The sequence below is a fragment of the Budorcas taxicolor genome, chromosome 23 (genome assembly GCF_023091745.1).
Source record: "Budorcas taxicolor isolate Tak-1 chromosome 23, Takin1.1, whole genome shotgun sequence".
Lineage (NCBI taxonomy): Eukaryota > Metazoa > Chordata > Mammalia > Artiodactyla > Bovidae > Budorcas > Budorcas taxicolor.
The window spans coordinates 17,676,048-17,689,188 of NC_068932.1; the positions used below are offsets into that span (position 1 = coordinate 17,676,048).

The window sequence follows — 13,141 nt, forward strand, 5'->3', positions numbered from 1 at the left end:
AAATAACTGATTGGAGGATTAATTTTCCCAAGGCATTGAGCACCCTGAGTGCAGTTTTATACTGTTTTGAGATCTCTTGTCAAACCTGCCAAATGGAATTATCTATTTTACTGTGATGGTTATGCTGGTTAAGTTCTTAAGATATTGAACTAGAAAGGACAGGCTGTTCAAAAAACAAGCGAAAAGGAGAAACTTCTGGCCATAGCTATTCCCCAGATGTTCATTGTAAAATTCTGCTCTCAAGCCTTTAGCGGAGGCCTTTGTGACGAGGGCCACTCTTGATTCCAGAGCAGGTTAGGGGTTGAGGCGGAGGGTGGGGGGGGGGGGGGGTGTGCAGGCCTGTGGCCCTGGCTCACAGAGGCTGCTGAGGGTGAATGTGAGTGTGTTTGTGGTGGACCTGTCTCCCACTGTGGGTCCAGCCCTGTCCAACCTGCTCCTTCTCCCAAGGAGTGGGGGGGAGCCACTGAAAATGAATGTGTCTCCCCCTTGACAGTCATGACCCAACCAACGCCAGCACAGCTGCCCCAGGATCCAGAGACCTGGAGCAGGCAGCAGAGAGAATCCTGGGTCAGTGGGAGCCAGCACAAGAGACGGAGCCAAAGCCCGGAAAATCAGGGAGGTGTGGGTGGGGCATTATCCTTCAGTTCCAAACCCTCCTCACAGTCTCCCGTCTGATGTCAGGATGAGAGGGGCGTGGGGAAGGCAGGAAAGAGTATAGGAAGACTAGAAACTGCATGCCCACCACAAAGCCTGGCTGGTCAGGAAAAGGAGTGAAGTGGGTACAAAGAAAAGGGACTGATGAGAACCAGGGATGCATCTAATGGCCCAGCTGTTCATCTCAGACCTGGTTATTACCAGATTCTGGTCCAAAGGAAGCTGGAAACTGATTTTCATGCCTAATTTTTAAAACACTGAGCAGCTCAAACCAAACACATCTGTGAGTTCAATCCAGTCCGAAGAAGCAGCTTGCAACCCCCATGGAGGGCGTCCTTGCCCAACGCCTTGTGGTCTCAGACTGCACAGAAAGCCACTCACAAGTGTAGAGAAGGTAAGACTTCCCATTTCCATGGCCCTTCCGCCCTCTCGCCTCCAGGAGCCCACAGTGGCAAACCTAGCACAGGCTCCTACCCACAAGAAAGCGTTTCACTGCTCTGAAGCAATATTACACATATTTTTTTTTATCAGAAAAGGAAAGATAATGAAAAACTATCAATACTGTGGTAGTATTCAAATAACAGTGGCTCATCAGTTGGTTATCACATTCAAATCATCTCTTAACGTGGGTCCTACCCCTGAAAATGTTAGTCATGTTATGCTCAGGCATTACAGAGAAGGCAATGGCACCCCACTCCAGTACTCTTGCCTGGAAAATCCCATGGGCGGAGGAGCCTGGTAGGCTGCAGTCCATGGGGTCGCAAAGAGTCCGACACGACTGAGCGACTTCACTTTCACTTTTCACTTTCATGCATTGGAGAAGGAAATGGCAACCCACTCCAGTGTTCTTGCCTGGAGAATCCCAGGGACGGGGGAGCCTGGGGAGCTGCTGTCTATGGGGTCGCACAGAGTCAGACACGACTGAAGTGACTTAGCAGCAGCAGCAGCTCAGGCATTAAGCTGAGCTTATCACTTATCATTTCCTTTTCAAGTGATACTGCCCAGCAAGTTTCAGCCATCAAGCTTTGAGGCACTTTTGGGCCATACAAGGAGCCAGGTGACAGAGAAGCAAGCTGTCAAAATGCCCAGCACTGGGCTGGAAGGACCAGACCCAGGCCTCTAACTCCAAGGTTGGCATACAGTGTATTGTAATGTTCATATCTGCTGGTCTTCAACACATTCTAAGTTTTTGTCTCATGAACTTAATGTCTTGGGTTGATGATACATACATTCCTATGCTCTTCTCCCTTAACTTAAAGGAGTGAGGAATGTCCAGGGCCCAGGCACTGGGGGCCCCAGGGGGGCTAATGTATATGGAAGCCCTACAAGAAAGCTGGGATTACACAAAGGTGTGACAGGGGAACGCCGCCCCCTTTACTACATCCACTAAGAAGCCCTGAAGCCCGTGCTCCGCCATCCATCCACCAGCCCCAGAGGCCATCCATCCACCAGCCCCAGAGGTGCTTACCCCACAGCGGATGCGCCCCGGCTGCACCACCATCAGGGTCCCAGGCGGAGTCTCCAGTGGCGGCAGGCTCTGCTGCTTTGAGTAGGGAAGGACCTTCTCGTCCTCAGTCTCGGGGTCAGTGACGGAGTCGCAGCCAGAATCTACGGCACAGAGAACACAGCTGAATGGAAAGGAAAGGAAGCAGAGCCGGGCATGTCCCAGCCTCATTAAAACCCCAAACGTTACCAAATAGGAAATGGCTCCGAATGTCAAACAAATACAAGCTGAAGGGAGTGACTCAGGAAATCACGAAAGAGGACCTCCTGGGGAAAATTCAACCCCCATGGAGGCCACGAGGATCGGGTGACAGCAGGAAGATGATGGTGGAGAGAAAGGCCAAGACGTCTGGGGCGGGCTGCTGTCTGAGGCTAGCAGGTCTGGTCGCAAACAACAGACCTCTGCAGGCTTTACCTCTGGACTTCTTGCAGGGCCGGCTCTGGTGACTGTGAGGAAAGAGGCCCCTTCTCCTCAAGGGGAGGGGTGTCAAGAATAGGCTGTCCACTTAAAGGCCATCTTTTGAACATCAGGTAAAACCTGTGCTTTCCAGGAAGTCATTGTTCCTCAAGGTCATGGCCACCCAGCCTACTCCCTCCAGGGCAGTGGTAAAAGGCAATCACTTTCAACAAACCTTAGAGTGTCACTGGGTCCCAAATCAGTATCTCAGCCAACACCTCTGCCATGGGAAGACTGGAGCGTGCTCGGGTTTGGAGCAGGTGAGCAGGGGTATGCAGATGGAGCGTGGCATGGAATGAGGTGATGCTGAGATGGGGGTAGATGCAACCTACCAGAGCTCTAAAGCAGGGACTCTTAACCAGGGCTCAACAACTGATAGGGTGCCTGTGTGGAAGATTCTGTGTGTCTGTGTGTGTGCATGTGTGTGTGTATTTGCCTAAACTTCCCTGGAGATAGTCCAGGGCTTCATCAGATCCTCAAAGAGGAACAAAATGGTTAAGAAAGGCTGCGAGGAACCGGAAGGTCCATCTAGTCCCTTCCTCAGGCTTGTTCTTCTCCATTTCTAAACCACCGACAGAGCCAGACAACTGTGCTAGGAGCTGTGAGAACACAAGTGTGAACCAAACACCCATCCTGCCTTCAGAGAGCCCATCTTCCAGAAGGGCTGGAGAGGGGTTAATTTGGCTGATTCCGGCAAGCTGGCCTCCCATGGAAGGAGTGACATCCATCCTGGGAGAAAGCTGGGATGGCACATCAGGCCACTGATATATCCCCAAAAAAATCTGTAACACAGGCTTGCTCTCTAGATCCCAGGTCATGCCAGGGGAGGGCTGTGCCCCCACCACCATGAAGGCTGAGGTGCCAGAGCAGGTGTGGGGAACCCATCACCACCTTGTCCTAGGGCTATAACTGTGAGGCAAGGGTCTCCGGAACCCGCCCAGGCCAGAGGAGGGCCCAAGACCTCCCAGATATGCAACTTAAAAGCTCCATAGCCTTGGGCAGGGGTCTGGTCCTGGAGCCTGACATGGGTTCTGACAGATGTCTACATACAGGTCCAGAGTGTGACGGACAGTGAGGCAGGTCCTCCCGCTGCTTGGTCCCTCTCTGTGATTTCACCCAAGACGCACTAGTCCAGAAGGCGGGGCTGAGTGCAGCCTGGTCTCTGACCTTGTTAGCACAATGGGAATCCAGGCAGAAGTTAGTGCTGAGTCCTAAGGAGACAGGTACTGTTTCTCACCCTGTGCCAGAGCCATAATCTCCTCTCTCTCTCCTTTCCTTTCAGGCCTGCTGACTCCCCTCTCACTCAGTGCTAATGACCAATGCCCCTCGACCCCTTCACAAAGGCTAAGTGCAGTAGTCTTTCCACCTCCGTGCCATCCGAGCCAAATTAATGGAAGGCTGACATTTTCTCTGCCGGATCTGCCCTTCTCCACAACATTTCCTCCTTGAAAGTGAAAAGTGAAAGTCGCTCAGTTGTATCTGACTCTTTGCAACCCCATGAACTATATGATCCATGGAATTCTCGAGGCCAGAGTACTGGAGTGGGTAGCCTTTCCCTTCTCCATGAGATCTTCCCAACCCAGGGATCGAACCCAGGTCTCCTGCATTGCAGGCAGATTCTTTACCAGCTGAGCCACAAGGGAAGCGCAAGAATCCTGGCGTGGGTGGCCTATCCCGGCTCCAGTGGATCTTCCTGACCCAGAAATTGAACTGGGGTCTCCTGCATTGCAGGCAGATTCTTTACCAACTGAACTCTGAGGGAAGCCCTTCTTGACTGGTCACTATTAAAATGGCCAGGGCCCATCCCCATGAACAGAGAGCTACACATGCTACTCAGACACACTCCCACCCACCACGGAACTTATGAAAGAAAGAGCCAAAAAGTCAGGGACAATTAATATTCTTCCTGCTAAGAACTATATAACACCACACCAAGCTGTAGTTTTGTATCATTTGATGACTAAACGTCAGGTTTTCATTTCTATGGTTCTTCCTGGATGAGAAAATAACCTCATTGACTTACAACATTCATTAGTCACTTAAAACTGCAAGAAACTCCCTGGATCTACTTATGGATCTAGAATTGTTTAGATACTACCCTGAGTGTGTACCAACTTTTGCCAACCACCTATTCTAATTTATTGTACAGTATAATTGCCTTAGGGTAGACTCACAGTACGGTCTAATGCTTCAAAAAAGAAAATCTCTTCATTTCTCCCAAATTACTGACCCAGTTAGTTGGCTAGCCAAAGAATTAAGGCTCTAATAAATACAATCAAGAAAGGAATAGAGAAATAGAAATAAGCCAAACAAGAAAGAGATGATAACAAATATGGAGAAAATTTTAGAAACATACTGATGTGAAAACTTGTTGCTAATAGTTTTTTTTAATTTTAATACAATTTTTACAGAAAATATATAAACTATCAAAAATGTTTCAAAATAAGTAGAAAATTTGACTAAAACAATAATCACAAATTTTTCTGACTTTCAAATAAAATGTAAAGTACAGGCCACAAGCCCTCCCTGCACTGAATTTTAAATTGTAGTTGCCACAGTATTTCCTATCTAGAAAAATTCCATTTATATAAGTTTTCTGTCTCCTACTACAGTTTACAAAAACAATAAAGGATAGTCTTATTTTATATTAAATGTCTAAAAAAATTTAACAGAGCAATTAAATACAATAGACAACACCCAAACCAAGTTTCATTCTCACAAAAACTTAATAAGTGACAATCCCTTGCACTTTCTTTCCAACCCCATCCCTGCAGGGTGGCTCCCACAAAGAAGGGCGGCGAGAAGAAAAAGGGCCAACCTGCCATCAACGGAGTGACAAAAGAATACACTATCAACATTCACAAGCCCATCCTTGGAGTGGGTTTCAAGAAGTGTGCCCCTCGGGCACTCAAAGAAATCTAGAAATTTGCCACGAAGGAGATGGGAACCCTAGGTGTGCACATTGACACAAGGTTCAACAACCCTGTTTGGGCCAATGGAATAAGGAATGCCCCATACCCTATTTGTGAGCACTTGTCAGAAAACATTCACCAGACAAACCATACTTTGGTTACCTATGTGCCTGTCACAGCTTTCAAAAATCTACAGTTAATGTGGATGAAAATTAACTGCTAATTGTCCAAAAGTTATTGAACCACCAAAAATAAAAATAAAAAACAAAACCACCTAAATATGTCATAAAGAAAGCACTAAAAATCAGTACAGAATAAAGAAAATGGTTGGTGAAAAGGATGACTCAGCAGGTGGTACTGAAAAAGTTTAGCTATATGGGATGGACATAGAGGGACAGAGAGACTGTTTCGAATCTTAATTCTTATATACTCCTTTATAGATGGAAATGAACAGTAAAACAAATTTTAAAGAGATAAAAGTATATCAAAACATGGGCAAAAATTTTATCGTTGTTTTGAGAAAAGATTTGTCTATCTTAAAAACAACTGTAAAATACAATGGAAACAAGGAATAGCATTGATGACAATTAATTTAAAACTTAGGTAAAAAAATTTAATAAAAAATAAAATTGTAATGCTTTAGCAGCATTAGTCATAATAGTCAAAGGTGGAAACAACCCAAATTACCCATTCTTTGATGAATGGGTGGACAAATTATTCACCACAAGAAGGAATAATAAAATACTAATACATGTTACAACATAGATGAATGTTGAAAACATTATTCTGAGTGAAAGAAGCCAGCCACAAAAGACCACATATTACATGATTTCAAACATACGATATGTCCAGAATCATCACATCCATAAAAACAGAAAATAGACTAGTAATTGCCTAGGGCTAGGGATTCTTGGGAAGGGGTGGGGAGGTTGGGAGATAACAGCTAAAGGGTGTGAAGTTTCTTTTTGATGTGATGAAAATATTTTAGAATTGATCATAGTGACAGCTGAACTGGTCTGTGAAGATACAAAGAAGATCACAGAATTGTATACTATAAATGGGTAAATTGTTTGCTATGTGAATTATATATCAATAAAGCTGTTACCAAAAATTCAATGGCAAACCACAAGCTGGTTGAAAATTTGAAATAAATAGGCCAAGGGGACAATCTCCTTAATATATGAAGAGATCATAGAAATCTCTTTAAAAATACCCAAAGCCAAATAAGTAGATAATTCACAAAGGAAGAAACAAAACTTACCTCCCCATTCAGAAAAATTAAATCATTCATTATCACTAATCATCACGGAAATGCAAATAAAAATAATATACTGTTATTTCACCTTTTTCCAATTAGGAAATATTCAAAGGACAGGTAGGACAGGTACTCTTACTGGTTGCTGAAGAAATATAAACTGGCACACTTTCTGAAAAGCCATGTGACCATACACAGAGAGAGAGCAAGTCTTCACAATGTTCATGTCTTTGGCCACACAATTCTACTTCTAGAAATCTCTCCTAAGGTAGGAAAATAAATGTTCAAAATGTAGACAAAGATAATGAACCAAGATGTCTGCTAAATCATTCTTTGCATCTCTAAGAAACAAAGAACAACCTGTCTGATAAAAGAATATTAAAAGTATATTTCACTTTAAATATTAAGTAAAAGTTTATGACATGTTAAGCAAAAAAAGCAGAATGTAAAATCATACATCTCAGAGTATAAGATACTAGTTGTATAAAGGAAAATGCAATTTAAAAGGTCAGAAGAGGACTTTCGCCGTGGTACAGTGAGTGGGAATCTGCCTGCCATTGCAGGGGACGTAGATTCAGTCCCTGGTCCAGGAAGATTGATCCTCTGTGCATGGGATTTTCCAGGCAAGAGTTCTGGTGGAGGTTGCCATTTCCTTCCCCAGGGGATCTTCCCGACCCAGGGAAGGAACCCGGGTTTCCTGCATTGTAGGCAGAAGTTTTTTACCGTCTGAGATACCAGGGAAGCCCTCCAACTGGGACGGTGTGCCCCAGCCGCTGAGTCTGGCTGCAACGACTGGAGCCTGCATGCTGCAGAGCCCATGCGCGGCAGCAGGAGAAGCCACCACAAGGATAAGCCCGCACACTGCGACCAGAGAGTAGCCTCTGCTCTCCGCGACTAGAGAAAGCTCTCGCACAGCAGCAAAGACCCGGCGCAACCAAAAATTGAAAAAGAAAAAAAAAGGTGTGGATACCGTGGCTGATTCGTGCCAATGTATGGCAAAAACCACCACAATATTGTAATCAGCCTCCACTTAAAATAAATTAATTTTTTTAAAAAAGAAAATGTGTGGGTAAACTGTGCATGACCCTTCCCTCCGTCTTTTCTACCTTCCAGCCCTTCATACATTTTCATATTCTCCACAGTGAGAAAGCACTTTGATAATGGGGAGAGGTGAAGATGGGCAAAGAGAAAAACAGCAGCTAAGTCTTTTGACTAATCACTTCATCAGCTTGGCGTCATTTATGATGAGATTGGTCCTAATAGTACAGCACATGGCAGACATTCTCCAGTGTTCAGGTCGGCCCTAGAAACAACTCCTTCTAGTAGGTCTATTCATTTAGTCACCTGAAATGAACAAACTACTGGAGGCTAATTCATTTCAAGAAGTCAGGCAGGATGCCATTCACTCTGCAGGGCAGTTCTGGTGGCGCCAACTTTCATTTCTTCAGCCACATTGGCCTCTTCCCAGCCCACTGTGGACTGGGTCAGGGTCCAACCACTTCAGCAGATTCAGTTTCCTTTGAAGGAAATACCAACCCAGACAAAAGCACCATCGAAACCCACCTGAAAGAGTGAGATGGCACCAAAGTTTCCCACTTACACATGTAAATTCCTCTTACTCCCTCCCTACATTGACGATAACACTATCCTTACTGTCCTGAGACTCAAATAAATGTTTGAGTGAAAACAAAACACTGAAAACCCCAGGGATCCTCCCCAGTTAAAATATTATGAAGACACCAGTAATATCCTTGTTCAATCGCTAAGTCATATCTGACTCTTTGCGACCGCATGGACTGCGGCCTGCCAGGCTTCCCTGTCCTTCACTGTCTCCTGGAGTTTATGAACATCAACATTTTGGGAATCAGTGAAGTAAAGTGGGTGAGACTAGGCGAATTTAATTCAGATGACCTTTGTATCTACTACTGTGGGCAAGAATCCCTTAGAAGAAAATGGACTACCCTTTATAGTCAACAAAAGAGTCTGAAATGCAGTTCTTTGATGCAGTCTCAAAAATGACAGAATTGATCTTGGTTCATTTCCAAGGCAAATCATTCAACACACAGTAATCCAAGTCTATGCCCCAACCATTAATGCCAAAGAAGCTGAAGTTGAACAGTTCTATGAAGACCACAAGACCTTCCAGAACTAACACCAACAATAGTGTCCTTATTGCTTTAAAATTTAACAATATTCCTCTCAGCTTTTATGAGGCCTGGAGAAAGCATGGAAAAAGTATAGAAAAAGACTTTGTGTATCTAGCTCATCCATAAAGGACCCATGTGGCAAAACACTACTCGAATTCAGTGGCAGAAAGTCTGTCTCTCCAAAGAACTTGCCTGCTTTCTCTCATCAGCACAAGCTAACATGGTGTGTTTCATTTTCCGCCCTTGCTGCCAGGTAGCTCAGTTTCCATTCTGGTTCTTAACCACTGTTAACACTTTCATCCAGGTCTTGCTCTTGCCATTTTTCTTTTTTATATTGTGTTTAATTTTGGAGGTTGCTTCAAACATTTTGGAGATCTAGGTAGGGTGTGAATCAATGCTTCTCAAAACTGGTACCTGCCAAAAGTCCTCAGATACAGTCCTCACGAGAATTAGCACTTGGACTTTTCATTTAGATGACAGTGCCTTTAAACTGTGATGCAGACATTCCAGATTATCCAGGTGACCATATTATAAATGGTTCCCTGGTGGTCCAGTGGCTAAGATTCTGCATGCCTAATGCAGGGGGCTCCCTCGTCAGGGAACTAGGTACCTCAAGCCACAGCTAAAGATCCTGCATGCCACAATGAAGGTCAAAGATCCCACATGCTGTAACTAGGATCTGGTACAAGCAATAAACAAACATTAAAATAATAATAATAATTGGGCCCAGCCACAGGACTGTGGTGCCCATGTGTGCATGCGCGCGTGTGTGTGTAATCATTTTGCAGCTAGGTCATGCTAAGGTGACTGTCAGGGGCTAATGAGGAAAGAAGACAGGGGGCAGGATGACATGTACACGAGGCATTTGTGCCAAGTGAACACAAGAAGGTTTCCCCACACACCACTTCACATGGAGTAATGCGGTGGGAGATAAGTCCCCCAATAACACAGGGGAGCTGTACAAGGCCCTTTGACAGAATCAGCAAGCACCAGAGCCCCGTGTCACGTTCATGATGCTGTTTCAGAAAATGATCATGATCTATGACAAAACAAATGTAATCAGTTTGCCCTGTATTTATTTCACACGTATACTGTGTAAAGCTGGTTCATTTGTTTTGCTTTTGGAGTTGGGAAAGAATAATAAGCATTAGGAGTTGAGTATGTTTATACATATTTGAACAACATCAAAATAACTTATCACACTAAAGGTTCATAATTGTTTTTGTCCTTTATAAGGGAGTCTAAATAGTTATTTAACATTATTTGAGTCTAAAAAAACTATTAATTTGAAATGAATTGAGTATGTGTATGTATTTGGATCTGGGGCTTTCCTGGTGTCTCAGATGGTAAAGAATCTGCCTGCAATGCAGGAGACTGGGTTTCAAACCCTGGGTCGGGAAGATCCTCTAGAGAAGGGAATAGCTCCCCACTCCAGTATTCTTGCCTGGAGAATTCCATAGACAGAGGAGCCTGGCAGGCTGCAGTTCAAAGGATCGCGAAGAGTTGGACATGACTGAGCGACTAACACTTTCATTTTCACTTTATGTACTTGGAGTCACACCAAGCCACCTGGACAAGCTCATACTAGGTAAGAAGGCTGGTGACTATTACTAATATTGATAACAATAAAAGTTACCATTTATTCAATATTTTAACAAGAGGGCTGGGTGACAGACTCAATATTACTAACAATGATAACAATGAAAGTTATCATTCATTGAATATTGTGGTGACTGCCTTACTACACAATCTCATTTAATTCTTACATCCACCCTGTGAGATAGAAATCAACAACCTATTCCTATTTTATAGGTGGAAACACTGTGCCTGAAGGACTGAAGTAACCCAGCGCAGGCTGTGCCACAGGCAAGCAAGGGGCAGCGTGGGAATTTGCCCCGAGGTGACTGCGCCCTGCCTTCTCTGTGGATGTGGACGAGGCAGGAAGCAGCATTACTCGTTATTCCCGGTCTGAGGTTCTGACTGTAGCTCAAGAGACATGACATGGGCTTTTGTCCACCAACAGCTGGTGGTCCTGCCTTGTTCTGAATGATGCTGCCTTGGTTAGGTGTGTCATGACCCACCCCTAGGGCCAACAGGCACATCCCAAGGATAGAGTGTAAGTCAAAAGACACTGAATTCCAGCTGGACCAGTCAGAGTTCCGTGTGCTCCAGGGGCCTCTGCCCGAAGCTGCACGGTCTCAGTTTCCAAACAAGTTTTCAGACCACAGGGCTGAATGCCTCTTTCTTGTACATTGTCTAGCACCCCATAGGGACAATTTTTTAATAGTCTGAGGGACAGGAAGGACAAGGATGGCCAGAGAATGATGTTTGCTGATCTTGAAACATTTTCTCCCTACCCCCCTCCCAGAATACACAAGCTCACTTCTCTTGTACGGTAAAGCTAGGCTTTGGGGAAAGTACCATAGACAGGTGGTTGTTGTTTGGTCAATAAGTGTGTCTGACTCTTTGCGACCCCATGGCCTGTTGCTGCCAGACTCCTCTGTCCATGGGATTGCCGAGGCAAGAATATTGGAGTAGGTTGCCATTTCCTTCTCCAGGGGGTCTTCCCGACCCAGGGATCAAACCTATGTCTCCTGCATTGGCAGGCAGGTTCATTTACCACTGAGCCACCAGAGAAACCCCACCATAAACAAGTATCATTCTTCAAAACGACCACAAATGCCATTGTTGGGCATTTGCTATAGGCCAGGAACCAGGCAAAACCCTTGACATAGATGATTCTATTTGATCACAACTAATAGATTAGAATAATTCTGCCCATTTCACAGATGAAAAAACTAGGGCACCAAAATTGAAATAAACTGTCCGAGTCACACAGTGCATGCTGTATGGAAAGTTAACCCCCAGATCCATGCTCTCATACACTCTGATCGTGTTTACCACACTGGGGACCATGTCACCAGTACACAGGAGATGATTTCAAAGTGTACAGCAAACATGCGCTGACAGTGAGCCACGTGTAAGAAAGCAGTCCCCTTTCAACCCTTTCAGTCTCACTTATATCAGGAAGAAAGGCTCAGTTTGGTAAGAGGGTGCCTTTAACTTCTCCTTAACATGCTTACCTCCCTCTGAACCACAGAGAGAACAAGGCACTAAGCCCTCAGGCTTCTGCAGACATTAGTATCTAGTAGAATTTAATATCACTGTTCTGTTTTTATTGCCTTTATTTTTATAGTTACCTTGTTTCTATCCAGAGATACTGGTTTTTAATTTACAGCAGCAAACTTTCCTTTTAAAATAAATCTATTCACATGAAAAAACAGGAATTGACTTAGAGTATTGTTGAAAGTACCATGGAAAAATCTGGAAATGGATACTAGTAATGGTTGCACATTGAGAATGTAGTTAATGCTGCCAAATTGCAATTTAAAATTGGTTAAAATGGCAAATATTATGTTACATATATTGTCACAATTAAAAAAAATTGATAATGCAATATACCCCCAAATCACTGAATTGCATACTCTATATGGATAAATTCGGAGAAGACAATGGCACCCCACTCCAGTACTCTTGCCTGGAAAATCCCATGGATGGGGGAGCCTGGTGGGCTGCAGTCGATGGGGTTGAGAAGAATCGGACACAACTGAGCAACTTCACTTTCACTTTTCACTTTTATGCATTAGAGAAGGAAATGGCAACCCACTCCAGGGTTCTTGCCTGGAGAATCCCAGGGATGGTGGAGCCTGGTGGGCTGCCGTCTATGGGGTCGCACAGAGTTGGACACAACTAAAGCAACTTAGCAGCAGCAGCAGCATATGGATAAATTATATGGCATATAAATTATATCTCAAAAAAGTGTTAAAAAAAAAACCCAAAACCAAGCTGAGGATTCTCAAATGACCAAAGCTTGGGAAAAGTTGAATTATGCTATACTGCTTTCATTTTGTCAAATTAAATTTATTAGTGATTTTTTTAGAACAAGGTAAAGCAACGCTGGGAAAGCAGGAAAAAGGCCTGTAGTATTAACATGCCAAATTATTATCTCCAAGTTTTAGATGACAAGGAAAAAGAAAGTGAACAAAGAAGGAAACTAAGGAGATAAATTTCAACTGAGAATTAAGAGCTTTCTACCAATCAAGCTGAAAATGGGATGAAATAGAAGTAGTCATCGGGGCCAATCAGAGGGTCATGGGTGTCTCTAGGCTGATTTGAAGTAGGACACCATCACTTTGCGCTCAGGATTCCACTG

General features: G+C 44.2%; 1 protein-coding gene across 1 annotated transcript in view; it reads right to left on the bottom strand.

Annotated features, from left to right (window-relative positions):
* The window catches only part of PIK3AP1 (phosphoinositide-3-kinase adaptor protein 1), a 110,187-nt gene that overhangs the window by 58,982 nt on the left and 38,064 nt on the right, over nucleotides 1-13,141 (bottom strand). The window contains exon 3 of the mRNA XM_052661224.1: nucleotides 2,123-2,262. Coding sequence (XP_052517184.1) covers nucleotides 2,123-2,262 — 140 coding nt within the window. The remainder of the gene's footprint in view (nucleotides 1-2,122; nucleotides 2,263-13,141) is intronic.